The sequence below is a fragment of the Chlorocebus sabaeus genome, chromosome 9 (genome assembly GCF_047675955.1).
Source record: "Chlorocebus sabaeus isolate Y175 chromosome 9, mChlSab1.0.hap1, whole genome shotgun sequence".
Taxonomy (NCBI): Eukaryota; Metazoa; Chordata; class Mammalia; order Primates; family Cercopithecidae; genus Chlorocebus; species Chlorocebus sabaeus.
The window spans coordinates 46176755-46190546 of record NC_132912.1 but is presented as its reverse complement, the minus strand read 5'-3'; the positions used below and the strand labels follow the sequence as shown (position 1 = coordinate 46190546).

At 39.4% G+C, this 13792-nt stretch overlaps 1 protein-coding gene across 2 annotated transcripts in view; it reads right to left on the bottom strand.

The window, feature by feature from the left end:
• BMS1 (BMS1 ribosome biogenesis factor) overlaps positions 1-13792 on the bottom strand; it is a 45708-nt gene that overhangs the window by 21454 nt on the left and 10462 nt on the right. For both annotated transcript variants that reach the window (XM_073018910.1, XM_073018911.1), the window contains exons 8-13: positions 13468-13655; positions 12622-12761; positions 9892-10652; positions 9600-9701; positions 8494-8651; positions 4975-5056 (exon numbers count right to left, since the gene is read on the bottom strand). In XM_073018910.1, coding sequence (XP_072875011.1) covers positions 4975-5056; positions 8494-8651; positions 9600-9701; positions 9892-10652; positions 12622-12761; positions 13468-13655 — 1431 coding nt within the window. The remainder of the gene's footprint in view (positions 1-4974; positions 5057-8493; positions 8652-9599; positions 9702-9891; positions 10653-12621; positions 12762-13467; positions 13656-13792) is intronic.

Sequence of the window (13792 nt, the reverse complement as noted above, 5' to 3'; positions counted from 1 at the left end):
ATTATTCTGTTTATTTAACATTCTTGAGGATGACAAAATTGTAGAAACAGAAAACACAAGGGAAGGAACTGGGGGCTGGGGAACAGCAGAGGTGTGGGTATGTTTATAAAACAGCAATACAAGCGATCCTTGTGATGGAACTGCTCTGTATCTTAACTGTTGGTAGACACACAAACCTACACATGTGATAAAAGAGCACAGAAGTATATATGCACAAACGTAAAACACACACACACAGGTAAAACTGGAAAAATCTACATAGGATCAGCAGATTGTATCAATGTTGGCATCCAGGCTGTGACCTTGTATTACAGAACACATAGTATACACAGTACATATATATAGATAGTGCTATAGTATAAGATACAGGAGATCTCTCTGTATTCGTTCTTACAAGTGCATGTCAATCTACAATTACCTCAAACTTAAAAGTTTAATTAGGAAAAAACATACCACAAACTTTTCTTTTGGAAATAGAAAAGGTGATTCTTTTTTTTTTTTTTCTGAGATGGAGTCTCGCACTGTTGCCCAGGCTGGAGTGCAGTGGCGCGATCTCAGCTCACTACAACCTCCGCCTCCTGGGTTCAAGCAATTCTCCTGCCTCAGCCTCCTGAGTAGCTAGGATTACAGGCATGTGCCACCATGCTCAGCTAATTTTTGTATTTTTAGTAGAGACGGGGTTTCACCAGGCCAGGCTGATCTCAAACTCCTGACCTCGTGATCTGCCCGCCTCGGCCTCCCAAAGTACTAGGATTATAGGTGTGAGCCACTGCGCCCAGCCAGAAAAGGTGATTCTTAAGTTCACGTGGAAAATAAGCAAAATCAGGACAAAGCAAGGATGCTTACTTTGACTTCTAACCCACACTGTCCTGGAAGTTTAGGCCAGGGCAGTAAGGCAAGAAAAATTAAGTCATCCAGATAGGAAAGAAAGAAAGAAAAACCACTGGGATCTATCTCAGTCTTTCTGTAGATAAAGAGAATCCTGCTTGGCTCCCAGAACCATCCCGCACAGAAACTGGGAGAACCATATGAGATTGGACCAGGGTGAAAGGTCAAAGCAGAACTTGGAAGCCCAGGCAGAACAGGAGAAAAAGCAGCATAAAAGAAAAGAATCCTTGGGGTAGTAAGAAGTATTTACTTAGAAAACCATGAATACTGTTTAGTCAAAGTTTACCCCTCCCCTCCAAACACACACTTGAGGTCAGGAGTTTGGGACTAGCCTGGCCAACGTGGTAAAACCCTGTCTCTACTAAAAATAAAAAAACTAGCCGGGCGTGGTAGTGGCTGCCTGTAATCTCAGCTACTCGCGAGGCTGGGGCACGAGAATTGCTTGAACTTGGAAGGCAGAGGCTGCGGTGAGCTGAGATCATGCCACTGCACTCCAGCCTGGGTGACAGAATGAGACTCTGTCTCAAAAAAAAAAAAAAAAAAAAAAGAACAAGTAATTTAGCAAGATTGCAGGATACAAGACCAATATAAAAAAATCAACTGCATTTCTTATATATTAGCCATACATAAATACAAGTAGATATGAAAATAAATTGCTGAGAGTGATATAAGACCTGAATCCTGAAAACCTTGCTGAGAGAAAGTAAAGAACAAGATAAATGGAGAGTTACTATGTTCATAGATCAGAAAACTCAATGTGGTTAAGATGTCAATTTTCCCAAATTGTTTACAAGTTCCATGAAATCCCAATCAAAATTGCAGTGGGCTTTTTTATAGCAATTGACATGTTCATCTTAAAATTTATATGAAAATGCAAAGAACCTAGATTAACCAAAACAATTTTGAAAAGGAGACTAAAGTTTGCAAAACTACCTAAAGTTAAAAACTACCCAATTCCAAGACTAATTATAAAGTTGTAAGTAACAGAGACAGTGTTGGTATTGGTATAAAAATAAATATATCAATGGAACAGAACAGAGAGCCCAGAAATATGCACCCATAATATGGCCAACCAATACAGGGCAATTCAATAGGGAAAAAAATAGTTTATCAGCAGAACGTGCTGGGAAAAGTGGATATCAATATGTCAAAAGGAACCTAAATCCATACCTAACACCCTATAAAAAATTAACTCAAAAAGAATTATAGGCCTAAATGTAAAACCTGAAACTGTAAGACTTATAGAATATATGAGACAATTTGTGACATTGGGTGAGACAACGATTTCTTACATACACTATCAAAAGCACAGTCCATAAGAGAACATTTTGGGCAGGGCATAGTGGCTCATGCCTGTAATCCCAGCACTTTGGGAGGCTGAGGCGGGTGGATCACCTGAGGTCAGGAGTTCAAGACCAACCTGACCAACATGGCGAAACCCCATCTCTACTAAAAATACAAAAATTAGGCAGGCATGGTGGCGGGCGCCTGTAATCCCAGCTACTTGGGAGGCTGAGGCAGGAGGACGGCTTGAACCCAGCGGGCAGAGGTTGCAGTTAGCCGAGATCGCATTGCACTCTGGGAGACAGAGCAAGACTCCATTCCCCCCGAAAAAAAATTGTTTTGATAAATTGACCTACACCAAAATTAAATACTTTGCTCTGTGAAAAACACTATTAAAAATAGAAAAGACAAGGCACACACTAGGCAAAAATAATTGCATATCACATGTCATACAGAATTTGTATCAAAAATACAAAAAATTTCTTAGAATTCAACCAAATTAAAATAATGTGCAAAAGATTTGGACAGATATTTCATCAAAGAAGACACAGATGGCAAATAAGCACATGAAAAAATGCCCGAAACCATTAGTCACTAAAACTTCAAGATACCACTCTATGCCTAAAAGAAAGCCTACAATTTAAAAAGACTGATACTACCAGGTACTGGCAAAGATGTAGAGTGAAGCAACCAGAAGTCACATAAAGTTATGGTGGCAATGGAAAATGGTGTAAACACTTTAGAAAACAGTTGGGTAATTCCTTAAAAAATTAAATGTGTACCTATCATATGACTCATTTAGTCCATTCTGAACTACTTATTTACCCAAAAGAAATAAAAGTGGTTCATATACAGACTTCTACAAAAATGTTCACAGCAGCCTTACTCATAATAGCCAAAACCTGGAAATAATTGTTTATTAACAGGTTAACAGATAAATAAATTGCTATACATCATACAATGGACTACCCATTAGCCAACAAAAAGAAATAAAGATGCAACAGCATGGATGAATCTTGAAATAATCATGCTGAGTAAAAGAAGTCAGACAGAAAAGAGCACATATTGTAGGATCCTGTTTCGATTAAATTCTAAAGGGCACAACCTACTGAATAGTGACACAAGGCAGCTGAATGTACCTGGCGATGGAAGAGGACAGGATGGAGGGTTACACAGTGGCGTAAACTGTGAGGGTGATAAATGTGTTCATTATTTTGATTGTGGCAACGGTATACTCACATATTAAAGTTTATCAAATTGTACACTTTAAACACTGCAGTTTACCATCAATTATACCTCACTAAAGTGATTAAAAAAGAAACCCACCACACTTTCTTTTGAAAACAAAAGACGATTCTTAAGTTCCTGTGGAAAAAACAATAAGCAAGTGAGAATAGTCAGGAGAATGCTTAAAAAAGCCCCCAGCAGAATAAAAAGAGAAAGAAACTGTTGAGACACAGTTTTAATAACTGGGGTCTTAATAACATGATAAAGCTACATAGAGTACTAAATTATAGTTAATAATAAATGAACCAACAGAGATCAATGATATTAACCTGAAAGCCCAGACAAAATATATATATATGAAGAATACATTCACATACTACAGACTAGTCACAGTGGCTCATGCCTATAATCCCAGCACTTTGGAAGGCTAAGGTGCGAGGTAAGGTGCGAGGACTGCTTAAGCCCAGGAATTCAAGGCCAGCCTAGGCAACATGGCAAGACTCCCATCTGTACGAACTATTTAAAAATTAGCCAGGCATGGTGGTATACATTTGTGGTTCAAGCTACTTAGGAGGCTGAGGCAGGAGGATCTCTTAAGCCTAGGAGTTTGAGACCAGCCTGGGGCAACATAAAAAGACGGTCTATACAAAAAAATTTAAAATTAGCTGGGTGTAGTGATGCAAGCCTGTGGTCCTAGCTACTCAGGAGGCTTGGGTCTGCGACACTGAGGCTGCAGTGGGCCGTGACCACACCAAAGCACTCCAGCCTGGGTAACAGAGCGAGATCCTGTCTCAAGACAAAACAAAAAGAATGACCTTCCAAGAAACCATGTGGCAGTTGTAATCCATAAAAATGACTCAATTCTAACACTTACGAATCTATCTTATGAAAATAAAAAGCGTGAGCCAAGAATTATTTCAAAGTTGTTCAGTGTGGAGTTCTTTATAAAATGAGCAAAGTACAAAACTACTTAGATATTGAAAAAATTACGACTTCAATAATGGTATGATATTTAAATAATAAATATGAAATCTTTGAAAAAATTTAATGACAAAATTTATATAAAGTACATCACTTAAGCAATCCTCCTGCCAAAAATTATATAAAGTACAACTAAAAAGGTTTATACACATGATTTTTAAATGACTAGAAGGAAACTATTGAAGAGGTTAACAAAGGTTTTTTACGGGTTAGTAGAATTCTGGTATGTTATGTACTTTTCATTCTAAATTTTCTACAATGCATACTACCTTTATTATGAAAAGAAAAACATAAATGCCATTTGTATGTATTTTTCACATCACACAAAATCTATTTTTAACAAACACATGATTAAAATTTATGGAAAGTTTCTCACTTTTAAGGTGCATATGTAGTAAATCAGTTAGCCAACTGAGAAAATAAGATCATCATAAAAGGAAAATCTGGAATATTACCTGGCTCATTACTCCTGTCTGAATTCCCCAAAGCATTTCACAAGTGACTATGATTTTCAATTTGACTATTGTCTAAGATACAGAAGAAAATAAAGTTTAGAGAAGCCAGTCTTCCTGAAGAACCCAGCTCTTCACTTACCATCTTCTACTAAGACCTTGGCTGCATCTTTATCATCTTCCCACTTTCCAGTCACGAAGCAATCTCTGATACTGTTCATAACCTTACGCAGAAAAGTCAGCACTTAGGTGAGATGTTCCAATCACTCAGCAAAACAACTCTAAGAAATGGCAGTAGGCAACAACTTGCCTTTAAATATTTCCCACTTTCATGCATATTCTCATTCCAAATGAGCCCAGGAAATAACTTTACCTTTGATGGAGACCGTATAACCACAGAGATAAAACACATTAAGCAGCAGATAGGGAAAGTATTAAATACTACTAGTCTACTAACCTCGTAAGTAAACAAACAGATAATTACTAATTCAACTAATTTTCAATTGTATTAAAAATCTAAGGCATCGCCTTAGAAACTAATGAGACAGTAGTTTATAAAGTTGGTCTTGCTATTTGTTAATCTAAACCTGTCTGTTTGAAAACTTAATTCCTATAATATGGGAGAAGATATTTGTAAATTATGTATCTGATAAGGGACTTATATCCAGAATATATAAACAACGCATACAACTAAGTAATTCAATTTTTGAAATGGGCAAACAATATGAAGAATATATACAAATAGCCAATAAGCACATGAAAGATGTTCAACATCATTATCAGGGAAATGCAAGTCAATACTATAATGAGACACAATTTCACCCCCTCCAGGATGGCTATAATCAAAAAGACAGATAATAACAAGTGCTGGTGAAGAAGTGGTGAAACTGGAACCCACATACAGTGCCAGTGAGTAAGTAAAATGGCACAGTCACTTTTGAAAAGAGAAATGAGAGAGTATAAAGCAAATGAATAATTATGCGATTCTCTAATTTCATCATCTTCTGATTCAACCAAGGAATAATTCTCCAGTGGAAGAATGAATAAGATGTAGTCCTGAATGTGAACTGGAAATATCTGTATGGACTCTCCTGGTTCGGGTCACTGAGAAGGCCTAGAAGTAATGACCAACTCATGGCAGTAAGCATTCCTATGCCTAGGCTGTCATGTTGAAATACCATTTCGTACTAAAAGAAAGCAGGACTTCTTATGGGTGATTCCAAGTGTTCTCTCATATCACAGAGCAAGAATTGATCCAGAATGACTACGATTATAACACAAGGACTCAGGAGCTGGTGTGCACAGACGCTCAAAGGCCACAGGTGGGATAAAGAGGAGCTTCAATAACGGATAACAGGTACAGGAGCACAAGGCACATCAACTACATTTATATCCATGACATCACAGTGATACTCACAAACAAGTATCCTTTGGAGAATCACTCCAAAAACTGATTAAAAAATCAAGCATGGGCCGGGCGCAGTGGCTCACTCCTGCAATCCCAGCACTTTGGGAGACCAAGGCAGGTGGATCACAAAGTCAAGAGTTTGAGACCAGCCTGACCAACATGGTGAAACGCCATCTCTACTAAATATACAAAAAAAAAAATTAGCCAGGCATGGTGGCGGGAGCCTGTAGTGCCAGCTACTTGGGAGGCTGAGGCAGAAGAATGGCATGAACCTGGGAGGCAGAGCTTGCAGTGAGCCAAGATCGTGCCACTGCACTCCAGCCTGGGTGACAGAGCGAAACTCCGTCTCAAAAAAAAAAAAATCAAGCATTTACCCTACATACATGGAAGTGAATAACCAAATAGTAGAAGAGGAAAAGTTTCTCTTTAAAGTATTACAGCTAATACATAAAGAGAAATGATTGAATAGAACATCACCACTCTACGTTCTTAAGAAATTGATGGTTCTAGGCATTGAGCACCAACAACTGATAACATCTAACATCATTAAAAGGACACAACCAGTCTTTATGCGCCTCGTAATGCGAAAACACCACCACTTAGGAAGCAGTTTTGCTGAAAAATAAAAATCAAATTTAAATCCTGTCCAACCGCTAGATGTTTTGTCTACAGGGTAACTACAAATACGTGGCTATTTAAATTAATCTTAACAAAGATTAAATAAAATTTAAAATTTAGTTCTCCAGTCTCATTAGCCACATTTAAAGAGCTTAGTAGCCACAAGTAGCCACAACCCACAGCTCAGATATACATTCCGCTCATCACAGAAGTTCTATTAGTATTGCTCAGTACCCACTCACAGGAAATACAGGAGGGCCTGTGAAACTGCAGAGGGATGCAAAGCAATCCACAAAGTCCAGAATACAAGAAACTCTACAGACCAAAGACTTGGTTTATTAAATAAAATGTAACCAAAAAAAGAAATGGGAAGGAAAGACTGTTCACTAAAAATGTTAAAAGATAAGACTGAAAAACAGTAAGGAAAATCAGGTAAAAGTAAACTGTGATGCTTATAGAAGCATGGAGGAAGAAACCAGGAAGAAAAGGAAAGCATCACCTTAAGAGGCTGGACCACACCTCCTTCTACAGGGAGGAAGGGGACTATGGCTGGTGTCACAATTGAGCAGCAAAGCTTGATTTCTCAGCCTGAGTGTTGAGTACAGGGGTATTCACCTTCTGGCAACCCATTAAGCTAAACAATTGTTTTTACATGGTTTTCTATATCTGTATTAAATTTCACCATAAAAAATGGTTAAATAAAATCTCATAAAGTGCACTAAGTGTTATCAATTACAATAGGCAGTATGATAGCAATTGGGCCTCTGTGAGAAGTGACATCTAAGCCAAACTGAACTGACAAAAAACAAGGCAGCCTTTGGAAGATCAGAATATTCCAGAAGGGAATACAGAGAAAGGGGCTGGCGCGATGGTTCACTCCTGTAATCCCAGCACTCTGGGAGGTTCCAAGGCAGGAAGATCACGCGAACCCAGAGTTCGAAAGTAGCTCAACATGGTGAAACATTATCTCTACAAAAAATGCAAACATTATTCAGGCCTGGTGGCTCATGCCTATAGTCCCAGCTACTCTGGAGGCTGAGATGGGAAGATCTCTTGAGCCCAGGAGGCTGCGGCTGCAGTCATACACTTGTGCCACTACACTCCAGCCTGGGCTGCCGAACAAGACCATTATCTCAAAAAGAGAGAGAGAGAAAGAGAAGAAGTCTCAGAGGAGGTTGAGCTGTGGTGAGTTTGAGTACTGAATGAATTCCAGTGTGATTACCAAGTGGTGAGCTGCAGGAAGAACATTTACAGGTATCACAGATTTCTCTATGCTTACAAACAGCAGGAACTATAAATGTTAACTCAAGGGTGCTACGTATATCCTAGTGATAAGACACAAAATACATCAGATGTATAAAAACTTATGGGTGATGCTTCAAAATAAAGATGCACACTACTGTCCACACTGGAAGCTGAACCTGTCCTCCGTGGGCCACGCACATGGTCTAACTAAACTCAGAACATGTTACTGTTTAGGATGCCTGAAGTGCCCACTGCAGTATCTGGAAGAATGACCTGTAATCCTGTAAAAATGAGAAGCCAACAACAGGTAAGCAATATTGACATCAGATAATCTTATTCTAGAACAATTCTCTAATTCTCTAATAAATCAAATGTACTACCCAGCCTTACCTCCTCTAAATCCCAGTCATGGGGGGCCTCCACAAGAAATCTAGAACAGTCCAAAGAGTCAGCCTTATGCTTACACTCTCTGTCAGGCTGGTTGACACGAAACAACCCTCCAAGCTCTTCTCGGGTATCACCATCTTCTTCTTCATTATCTTCTGCCACTAAAGAGGTCACCATGGTAGAAAAGTGAGAACAAAAACTACAGCCTTAGAAGACCCATCGTTTTTAAGCAGTTAGGCCATGAGTCTTCGAACTCAGGAACCGAGGGCCTCTGTCTGTGATGGGTATGGCAATAGCCACATATGAGTTAGGCATTGAGAGGGCAGGGCAGTCACAGGTTAAGAGAGCCAGGAAGCCATTGCTGTACATGTGTGAGGCTCCTGCGCTCCTGCACGGTAGCAGCTAAGAGGCCGAGAAGGAGTGAGAATATTGGCGGTAGAGGGAGGGAAGGGACATTTAAAGGCTGAGCTTTAGATTACTAAAGAAGAGCGCTAAAGAATGTTGAGCCTCTCATCACTAAGAGTACCTAGACAAAACCTGAATGAAAAACAGTATACAACAACCTTCCCAATTCACTGGGCTGAGCCCAAAAGTCTCAGCATGTGGCCTTGATCTCCCCATGCAGTAACCAGGGAGTACAATGTAAAGTTCATCACTATATATTTATTTTTGCATTAATTCTACCAGAAAGAATATATAGGTAAGTTTAGCAAAGCATAAAATCAGAGGACAAGGGCAAAAGGGAGAACAAAATGTGTTATACAGTGTTCTAATTCTCAGAAAGGAAAAAAGTAAATATTTTTATGGGCAGAAATATTTTTTGGCACTAATCTACAAAAAAATTCTCATGAAGGACTTTTAAATAGGGAACACAACATAATGCAATGGACAGCATTTGCATCAAGTTTTACAGCAAACCCATTAAGTCTACTTTGTAAGACCAATGTGTAGTCCTCATAAGCTGATGATTAGAGACATCTGTCAAACATGAAATGTGATGGACAGCAATTATGGATGTCAACAATACCAGCCCAATCCTCCAACCAATTCCCTCATCTAAATAATCAGAGAAACGAAAACATTTCCAGCTCTGAGCCAGAATTCTTTACCTGTCCCATAAATAAGCTTTCGGAGGTTTGGAGCTGCTTGCTGCTGCCTCAGAAAGGCCTCAGCTGCCTTTCTGGAAAGGTCTTCCTTCCACTTGAGGGCACCTGAAACGACCAAAGCCAACCTCCAGTTAGGCTTGTTTACATGCCTCCCCTCCCTGAAGATCCATCCACAATGCAGCATTTCAACAGTTAACAAAATCACAGAATCAACAGACCCCCAAATGGAGACATTCCATTGGGTACCATTTCGAGAGCCAAGTTGATAGCAGCAACCAACTAAATTTAAGCTTACCTGAGGTTTCTTTGGAATCATTATTTTCTTCCTTGTAATCTTCTTCCTCTTTGAGTAAATCTTCTATATCACTGGTCTCATCAATTAAGTTCCTTGGCCCCAGTTTCTGACCACTGCTCACTTGAGAAGGCTTTGAAAGCTTTTTTCTAATAGCCTCTTCATTTTCTGAGTCCTCTTCCTCTGCACCGAGTGAGGAGCTTTCTTCAGATTCATCTTCAGATGCAAACGCCTCTTCAGCTGTGCAATGCCCAGAATCGGAAGTGGGGAGAGCTGCTTTCTTCATCAGCAAAGACTTCTCCAGATCCACACGGTCACTCCGGCAATTCGCTGGTGATAGCCCTGCTTCACTACCTTCTCCAACAGCCTTTGATCCTGAAATGCCCCCCTCTCCTGCAGTGCAGTCCTCTTCTTCACTGCTTTCATCAGCTTCCTCTGCTTCCCCTTCTTCCACTGAGCTCCTCTCAAGGTCATCGTCACTGTCAGCAAAAGCTGGCAAATCCATTTCACTGTCTTCTTCCAACTCTTCAAGTTTCCGTCGTTTGACGCCCTTACCAGCCATATACTGATCAGTCATCTCAGCATTTTCCTCCTCTTCTGCTTCCTCATCACTAGAGCCGTTTTCCAACTCATCATCTTCGGATATTTCATCATTTTCTTCATCATCACTATCTCCAGATTCATCTTCATCTCCAAAAATGGCTTTCCGACGCATTCGCCCAGTTTTTAAGTCCATTTGTTTTTCCTCCTTTGGCATCAATAGCCTGTATTACCAAGGAAATACAAAATAATTCAATTTGTACATTAATCAGCTAATCTAGAAATGGCAATACAGTCAATGAAAAATACAAAGAAACAGAAAATGTCAAGGAATTGTTTAAGATGACATAGCATAGGGAAAAAATGATCTGATAAACATTGGAAGAATTAATAAGCAAACTCAGACATGATTCCCTAACACCACACTTCAAAAAAACTTAGAGAGAGAATAAAGGAATAACCCTTAAAAAACAAAAATCTAATTTTAGAAAAAAATTGCTCAAAAGGGAAGTTAGTGTTTTGTAGATTTTTTTTGAAAGCTGATTAATTTCTAAGCTAAAAATACATGATCCTTAAGAGAAATGGCTGAGTCCAGGCCCAAGGCAGAAAGAGGGCAAAATGAGCCTGGATCCTCTTGTTCCGTCAGAAAGTAAGAAATGCTCAAAGACTGACAGAGACAGTTGAAAGGACACAGGAGACAGGCTGAAGGCTCCTGCGGCCAAATCTGGGACAGCATAGGCATCAGGAAGAATAATGATAGTGATGGAAAATAACCCATGGAACAAAACGCAAGTGCATTAGTCAGCAGTGATACGGAAATAAAGGGGAGAAGTGAAAGCTCTTTGTTAAAAATGCCAGCTAACAAATGTAGGAGGAATGACAGAGGAAGAACATCCATTTTAAGTTGCCAGTGTCATATCTGATAGAGAAGAATCATCAGGAGGCTAAAATCACAGTATAAAAGAAAACTGTATGAAGCTATTTAATGTAGCAAGATATATAAAATTATGAAAACATAAATTTGAAAAAACTGAAAATCACACCAAAAGAGATGGATAAGTTAGAATATAGCAATAATAGGCCAGGCATAGTGCCTCACATCTGTAATCCCAGGACTTTGGGAGGCTAAGGCAGGAGGATTGCTTGAGCCCAGGAGTTCAAGACCAGCCTGGGAAACACAGTGAGACCTAATCTCTAGAAAAAAAAAAATTAGCTGGGAGTGGTGGCGCACTCCTGTAGTCCCAGCTACTTGGGGGGCTGAAGCGGGAGGACCACTTGAGCCTGGGAGTTCAAGGCTGAAGTGAGCCCAGATCATACCACTGCACTCTAGCCTGGGAGGCAAAGCAAGATCTTGTCACACACACAAAAAAGAATACACCAATAATAACAAAATGGTGACTACATAAAGACTGTATAGAAAAAGGAAATGCTCAGAATATAGAAATAAAATTATGTATTTTAACTGTAACTATAGTAGAATAGAGTATTCTTGTAGATAAAGATGACTAGAAGGATATACAAAAATGAAAATCGCTAGTAACTTCATTATAAAGGAGTGATCTTTCGGTGAACACTTTGCATCTGTCAGGCATTCTGCTAGGTAGTTTATGCACATTGTAACAAATTACAAACTAGATAATCTCAAAATTTTCAGATAAATTTTACTGGGAGTCATAAATCAATACAACAAAACCAATGTTTTGCAAACATTGACTATGTATAAAGGTATGCAAATTCCCAACCCAGACTGAAAAATAATTCACATAAGCCATACGTCCATGGAAACCTACCCACGGGAGATAATATAGCATAATCTAAATAAAACTTTCAGAGACAAGGCATGTGGCTTCTGGACAGCCACAAACTCCTTGACTCTGCTCTAGTGTTTTGGCCTCCAAAAGAAAGCCAAGTGGCCTCACGTCTCTTAAAAAACAAAAGGCAACCTATGGAAGATGGAGTGGTATTTGAGGAATATTTGGGGTCTGTTGAAAAATGTATCCTGTATTTTATTTCAAGAAAAGACTCCCTCATAATGTCAGGTAAGTGAAGAGCCCTCAGAGACATGCACACACAAAGAAAAACAAAACAACATAGAATGAATCCCACCAAAATGTGTTATGATGGCTGAATTATGGGTGATATGATCTTCTGTAATACATCTTTTTATTAAAAATAGAAAAAAAGCAGACTTACCCTTGATTATCTATATCCTCTGACCCAAGTGGCTTGGAATCAGAAAACAGTGTCACTCGACTTGAAGCCATCTTGGCATCAATGGTGGAGTGGGTAGAGATGAGACTCTGGACCAGCTCATGGGTGGGCCCCACCTCATCCTGTCAAGACCACCAAGAAAGAGCATGTGAGAAAAGCACAAAGATCCTGGAGAGACACTGGTTTCATTCAGTTTCTCAAAATTATCTTAGACACATTTCCTAAGAACCTTTCTTAATGCCTCAAAAAGCAGAGAAGAAAATCCTTACAACAAAGCTTGAAATGGATCCCCATCTCCATTAAACTTTTCCAAAGTTCAGGGAGTATGTAACCTGATAACCTAAACACCTAGCTAGAAAAACCTCAGCTCCAATGCTACAACAATGCTAGCTCTTCTAACATTTTAAAATAACCCTAATTTTAACCCAATAAAATTCCACTTCAGAACTAAGAAATAAATATTTGAAACCCACTTTAAAATACAGAATGAGGAGACCATTGTGAATGAGAAAAAGACCAATGAGAGCTGGCAAGCACACTGATTTTGTAGAAACGGGGATGGGCCATGCAGGCACCACATGGCAGCAATGCCTGCGCTGGGGCCATGGATCAAGGAGGCATGGAGGACAGGACTCTTCTGCTTGGTACAATGAAAAAAAAGTATTTTTTTAATCCTATATATTTACAATATGCATTTGGGCCTTTATTATAAGTACAAGAGAAAAATCTTCAATAAATAAAAGCTGACTACATTATTTTTTGTGATTAAAAAATAGACTCGGAAAGAATAATGAGAGTTCAGAGAAATGACGCCCATCTCACCGATACCTGAAAACCGTGGCTGCCACCAAGGTCAACATAGACAGCGTCTTTGTCATACAGCACACCCCCAACTCCAGAAAGAGGCGCATAAACCAGCTTCTCCTTCTCATTTAAACAGCGCTTCTTTTGTTGTTCAGGAAGAGCACAAGGGTCTGGGAGGAAACTGATGTCACTCACAGCAAAATCTCCTACCCCTGGAAGACAGGATCCAAAAGCAAGCTTCAGCTGACAAGAAGTCAGAAGTATCTACTGTTGACTGGGGGGTTAAAAACGAGCCATAGTCCAAGGGCTTAACCCATGACACTAAAGAAGGGCATTGTGCCACACTGGA